Genomic DNA, 7137 nt, shown 5'->3' with positions numbered 1-7137 from the left:
ACTATCAGCTTGTTAAAACAGGTATTGTCCCAATCATTTTAGTCACCTGAAATTTCCATATCTGTAAGGAAGGAATGCCAGAATTAATATATTTAATTAGCAAAGCATCAGTGAGTTGTTTTATGATTATCAAGAGACCTGTAAACTGCAGAAAATTATAAAGTAAAACGATGAGCATTGGGATGTGTGAGGCTGGAGGTAGGGGGTATAGGTGGAGCAGTTAACTTACCTGGCTAAACAATATTTAATTACCAAACAACAGGGTCAAATGTGATAGAAGGCAGAAACCTTTTCTCAACAAGGAAAAGAGAAAAGCTTATGCAGAACAGTACCATTTCAGCATGCAGAATTAGCACCAAAAAAGCAATACATCAAAATGACATAAAAAATAAAAGGAAACTTGGCAAAACTATACCCAAAAGGTCAAAATGCAAAAGATGGACATATTTGATCTCAAAAATTAACTGAATGCCCTGTCCTGTAACATCTAACAGACTGAGAAAAAAAAGTCAATGCAAGCAAATGCCAGTTAAATTATATTTATTATATAAAGAGATGCTATAACTTGATATGAAAAAGAAAGCAACTCCAATAGGTATTACAAGAGCAAAGACATTAACATTTGATTAAAGAGGAACAGAGCTACTGAAAAAATGCAAATATTTAACCTAATTAATAATTAAGGAAATAACTGAGATGCTTTTTCTTATTTGATGCACGAAGTTATTACAATTTCTACTTTTTCTATTTTCTAAATGTACTCAAATGTGCTATATTTAGTAATAAAAAATTGAGTCATTTAAAAAAATAGGAAGTATGAAATTTTCTGCCAATGCAGAAATCATAAAAGCATTAAAATGAAAAGGGCAGTGAGGTTCAGATCCCTTGAAGCCAATTCCTTTCATTTTGGTTCCTGAGATTGTCAATAACAAGGCTGTTTCTGATTTATACTATGACAATCTCCCAAGTACAGGGATATAAATGTTAATATATACGTAAATGTATGTATGTAAACTTTTTCTTCAGGCAGGCAATTATTCCAGGGAAGTACCTCTTCAGATTCTTCAGACTCACTCACTTCAGAGGACTCATGATTCCTTTTGCTGATAAGGTCCCATTAAGATCTCCCCTTGTAGTTCTCAACCAGTAGGGATGCCTTTGGTATTGAAGAGGCTGAAGATCTATCTACTTTAGTACTGCCTGCAAGACAACAGTGTCCCAAGCTTTCTATAGCTGGCTTCTTAGGGAATCTGAAGTTGGCCCTGTCCTTGAGACATAGCCAAAAGAACATTTTCTGATGTGATGCCAAAAGTACATCTTCCGCTTGCTCAGATCACAGCCTCAAGATGGATCACACAAAGCTCAGAATGCACACGGGCTGGAGCAGCACCAGAGCAACCACCTCAAATCAAATAATCATGTCAGAATAACTAAGTTGAGAGACTGAACTTAAAAACCTACAGCTTTGTTGAGCATGCTTTTGTCTTTTTCATAAGTTTTACTGAACACAAAGGTGGAAAGTAGCAGAGCCTAAATTTACTGAGCAAAAGTAACTATCTGAAACTTGAACTCTGCTAAATAATCTGTATAAAGGCAACTCTACAGAAAACAATACACAAGCAGGAAAAGTTAAGTTTCATCTGTAGTAACGATTCAGTCAAATGACAAATTCGGTTATTAATAATTTAATGTTGAAGTCCTTATCTACATCACTGCAGTAAGACTACATAGACATTTACTCTCTAGTAGTGAATTCCCATTTGAATGGAAATAGTTGCTATGTAGAAGAGTTTAAATTTACAATTTCACTATAGCTGAAGTGCCAATCAATTTAAAAATTATGTATGTATATACATATGTATGTGTGTGGTAATGTATTTTCTCTCTTCCTCTCCCCAGAAAAGAGATATGAAACCCTGACTTGGGGTTTTACTATTTTTGAGTTAATATTCCTCCAGTCTGCTGAAGAACTGCCACATATTCTGAATGTACCCACACAACCTGGTGAGTCAGCAGCTATGTCACAAACCGTGAAAAAAGGGAAGCAGCTAATAAGGCTTGGTGACCTTTTTTGTTTATTATTTTAGGTTATAGCAGGCATCCTCCCTTTGATGTTTTGGAGTCAAAGATGAAAACTTTCAACTTTGAAGCATAATGAACATAATTAGACATTTACTACAATCACTTACACTTTGCCTTACACACCACCACAAAAAGATATCTAACAATCATTTTTCTGCTTTTTACATTTGTTAAAATAGCTATGTTGAATACATACATTTGCAGAATACATTTGTTAACCATTTGATAAACATACTAAGCCAAACAATACAAATAACATCAATTACCTTTTTAATCTAATAACTGTACCAATCATTGTAAGAAGATACAACTGAAGGCAAATTATGGGATCTTCCTTGATGCACTGCAAAGGTATTACACCTTGGTCCTAAGAATGATCTGAAGGTGCTGAAAGAGGTGATTCTCTGGAAGGTGACCCAGGATTTTCTTCAGGTGGAAAAACTGTGAGAGTACAAGCTCGAATGCCACCAAGTGACTCTGGAAGGTCAAAAACTTTATGCCATTCATCCTTTTCTGGGTCATATTTCTGGACAATTTCTACCATACAACGATTATTCCAAGAATATCCACCTACGACATAGATTTTATTTTCAAAGACAGCAACTCCAACATCACTTTGACCTCTTAACATGGCAGCAATTGGTGTCCACTGGTCAAGGGTTGGCGAATAGTATTCACAGCTTAGAACATCATCATAATCACTTGTTCCTCTAAAGTGATTACCACCAATGACATAGAGCTTGTCTCCAACTGTACACATGCAATGCAGACCTCTGACTGTAGTCATTGGAGCCTTCTGTGTCCATTTGTCTGTATCAGGGTCAAAACACATGAGCTCATTTTGGAAAGTGTCATGAGTAATTCCTCCTGAAATATACATTAAGCCTCCATACACTGTTCCAGCATGGCCATAGTGGGGTTCACTCATTTTCGCAACATAGCTCCACTCATTCATTCTTGGATTGTAACATTCTACAGTGGCCAGCTCACCAGCTGCACTTCGCCCACCAACAGCATACAAATGTCCTTTGAGGGCGCTCAAGTGAAAAAACGTGCGCTTTTCATTTAATGATGCAACCTGCATCCACTTATTATATCGAGGATCAAATCTGAAAACTGTATCAACAGCAGTTTTTCCTTTTGTGTCATAATTACTTTGACCACCAACTACATAAAGAAAGTTCCCAATGACAGCAATGCCATGCTGATAACGAGGAGCATCCATGGGGGCTAAAGATCTCCACTCTTGAGCCCTCTCATCATACATCCGTAATTCTTTACTGACAACCAGCTGCTGCCTCAAAACGCCTCCTAACGTAACCAAGTGTGTCGAATCAGATCGAATGGCGGTTCTATCTGACTGCATCACTGGCTGCATATATGGCATCATTTGGTAATTGCTAGCTTCCAAAAGCAAATTCACACACGTATTGTCCGTTCTCATGAAATCTACTGTCTGCACATAATTAATGAGATCCTGTGGTGTCATCAGTGGAAATCGAATATTCTTCATTAATTTTGCAGCATAATCCATCCGGGGATCTTCCAACCTTAGCCAGCGACAGGCAGCCTTAAAGAGCTCAAGTTCAGTACAGTGCTTAAGACTATTGCTAGAAAGCACAAAGGCAAGCCTTTCGAAAGGGAGTTTTAGAAACTCCCCAGTACTCAGTAAGGCAGGAAAATTCTTCAGAATGAAATTATTGACATATTTATCTACTTCTATAAGATTGTAGGTGTTAGCAATTCGTCCAACTTCAACACAGTTATCTAAAGAGACTCCTGAAATAAGAAACACTTTACAGAAGTCTAAAACAGGCAAGATTTGCAAAAAGCTGGCAGCTTCAAGAGTGTCCTGAAGAGTGTCCATATTAAGAGAAAGCTTTGCAGTATAAATAAAATCAATTATTTTCTTCAGACCAACTTTGTTCACCCCGTGAAGCTTAATGCACATTAAATCCTGTTCTTTCATTCCACCTGTGAACATAGCCTTGAAGTAATCACTAGCGGACGCCATCATAGCTCTATGAACAGGGAAGATTTCATCTCCATCACCTGGTACCAGAGTCACATCACAAAGCAATCCTTCTAATCTAAGTTGATCAAAACCTTGCAATACCACCGAACTGTGAGTATTGCTGGTAAAAAAACGTGTGGTTCCTGCCTTGCAAGGCTGTAAATGGGCGGAGACGCCCATTTCACCGTTACCGAGAGACACTTTCATGTGAACGCCTTCCTCTTGCACAAAGATGTATGCCGGACAAAGAGGTTACGGCCGGAATGCTTTAAAGGAAGCGAGGATGTCCCAAGAGCAAGAGAGCTCGCTTTCCTTATCAAGGGCAAACTGTCACTGCAGCACGCCTCAGAACACAACAGTCACACATTGAAAATTGTTCTGCAGCTGGCCCACAGAGGGCTGTGGACCTCAAATCTGACTACTATGTAGATGATTCATCACCTGAGGCAGTTAAGTGACCCGGTTCATCTGGTCCGGCCTGCGCTGCTCTTCTTTCCGCAGTTCTGCGCCGGGCCAAGGGGGAGGTGCCGCCACGTCCTGCGGCCCGGCGTCTCGCTCGACGGCGAGGGCTGGCACCTCAGAGAGCGGCCCGCCGCGCCCTCCGCTGCCCTTTGAGCGTCGCCGCGGCTACCGGCCCGTCCTGGAGCAAGGACCTGGAACACGAGCTTGGGCCTGGAACACGGGCCGAGCCCCCAACGCCGAGCCGGTCCTTCCGGAAAGGCCTCGTCCCAGGATCCCCCGGGCTAGGAGCGGCCGTGGCGGCTACTGCGGCTGCGCAGCCGCCCAACCTCGCCAGTGGGCGGGCATGTGGGGGGGGATGGGAGGCTGTGGGCGGTGCCTCGAGGAGGCGGGGTTTGGGTCAGGCAGGGCTGCGCAGGGTGGGCCAGCGGGGTATCTTCAGGGTACTTTGTATGTGGTATTATTAAATAGGAATGGGTGCGCGGATATTGTTTTTGATATAAATCTTTCACTGCAGCTGAGCTGTTCCTCTAAATGAATACTTCGAGATTTACAATTCTTGGCATCTGCCTTTTGGATAACAATGAAATGCAGCTTTTCTGGAAGCTGAAGCCTGGCAGAAGGCTTCCTTAGGGGAAAGATGCTTTTAGTTTTCCTCTATATTAAAAAAACAAAAACAAAAAACCTTTGTTAATTCTCATCCCACACTGGGAATGCCCTGGCAGGTAAGTGGTTAGGACTGGGCACTTTCACTTCTGTGGCCAGGGCTCAAACCCTGGCTGCAGAACCAAGATCCCTCAAACTCCTCAACCAAAAAAAAAAATAATAATAAAAAAACAAAACCCTATCCCACACAATTTAATAGACACTTCAATTATAACTCTGGGTACATATTTTCAAATTTTAATCATTTAAAACAGGTGATTTGCCTCTCTTAAAATATCAAATTATGACCATGCTATGTAAATAATATAGGCTGAATTTTTGCCATGCAGCAGAATTCCATCAGTAAGTTTTTCGTGCTTTTGTTTTCCACTCACAAGTTTCTAAATGGATAAACAATTGTCATTTGTTCCTGAATATATATACTTCCTTGTTCTCCAATGTTATAGACTCTGAGCACAAAACTTCCCGTTTTGGTATAAATCCTAACGTTAGAATGCTGCTTGAAGACATACAAAATTTTTTTCCAAAATAGTGTCACCAGAGATGTTTTGAAAAACTACAAATTGGCACTTTCCATTGGCCCTTGCTATCTACCTCTACAAGGATTAAATCACTCCTGCTGTTGTAGCTGCTGACCTTCAACACCACTTGATGAGTGTTCAGAGTTGAGATCAGAAAGGAGGCACTCTTTTGCTCTGGAAAAACTGGCTGAACAGGTCTTCAGATAGATATTTTCAGGAGCTGATTTTAGGAGCACAATTCTTGCATCTCCTCATATCTAGAAAAGCACTAAATTCCTTCATGGTGATGTCTGCTCCCTTGTGACTAGCAAACCCTTCTGCAAAAACATGTGCTTGATTGCATATACCCCTCTCTTCACCAGAATCACACATATACCGACCTGTTGGGGTCCAGCCCCCGCAGGTCCAGGAACACCCAAGGGATGAGTGGCGTCGGTGAGGAAGAAGACAGACACACACAGAAGGTTGCGTACAAGAGGTAGCTTTTTTTTTATTTTTAGGATAGCTCAGTTTTTATAGAATGAACGTTACCTCCCCCTTAAGTCACCACATATTACATCAAATATTGGTTTCGTGCTCCTGTCAATATTTTTCTTTCCCATGTTTTTCCCCTATGCATTCATCTAGAACGTTTCTGATTACAGGGATTTTTCTTAAATGTCCCGTACATAGTCTTCTTGCCTCAATGGCTTAACATTTTCATTCTAACAAAACAATGTTCTACAAATCTCAGGTATAGTGTAAATTCTTTGGACAATAAAACAATACATGGGAAGGGTCACAGTAACATGTTTGACATTTCTGAGAATAGTACCATGAGAAAAACCTTGATATTTTTCTTTACCTGAAACCACAAAACCTCAATTTACAATGATTAACTATTAAACAGCAAAGACACCTCTAAAGCAGCAAAACACCTCTATTAATAGTGAGATAAGGCAGTGAAGCTGGTTAATATAAATCTTCTATTGAAATCCTGTGTACCCCATTTCCTAACTCTACAAAAATACCCAAAATATCCCGTGTTGTTTAAAGAAAGGGAAACAATGGACAAATAGCAGCAAGGAAATGGCAATAATGAAAACCCTCTCAACCAAGGAGCAAGTAAACTGAAGCAGTATATCTACTTCTAAATCTAAATGCCTCTACTGTTTTCTATGCTAGAACGTTATAATCTTTTAAGCAAGGAGCCAAATTATACCTGTGGCCTTTTCCTTTCTGACTTGATGTTTATGGTCGTGTCCTGGGCCAGAGCAATCATGAGCATTTCCAAAAAAGGCTTGGACTTTTCCAGGGAGGCCTTATTACTATATATTATATTTACAAAAATTAATAGAAAGCCCAACAACAGTAAGACAGAAGAAAGGGACATACCAGGCCCCCAGGACAAGCTCG

General features: G+C 40.2%; 1 protein-coding gene across 1 annotated transcript; it reads right to left on the bottom strand.

The window, feature by feature from the left end:
* Positions 1-523: 523 nt before the first annotated feature.
* KLHL9 (kelch like family member 9) lies at positions 524-4846 on the bottom strand. The gene has a single exon (XM_061132071.1). The coding sequence runs from the start codon at positions 4301-4303 to the stop codon at positions 2450-2452; it is 1854 nt and encodes a 617-aa protein (XP_060988054.1). The 5' UTR covers positions 4304-4846; the 3' UTR covers positions 524-2449.
* Positions 4847-7137: the final 2291 nt, after the last annotated feature.

The sequence above is a fragment of the Dama dama genome, chromosome 29 (assembly GCF_033118175.1).
Source record: "Dama dama isolate Ldn47 chromosome 29, ASM3311817v1, whole genome shotgun sequence".
In the NCBI taxonomy this organism is placed as follows: Eukaryota; Metazoa; Chordata; class Mammalia; order Artiodactyla; family Cervidae; genus Dama; species Dama dama.
Note: the sequence above shows the minus strand (reverse complement) of the source record. Positions and strands in the feature narration are given on the sequence as shown.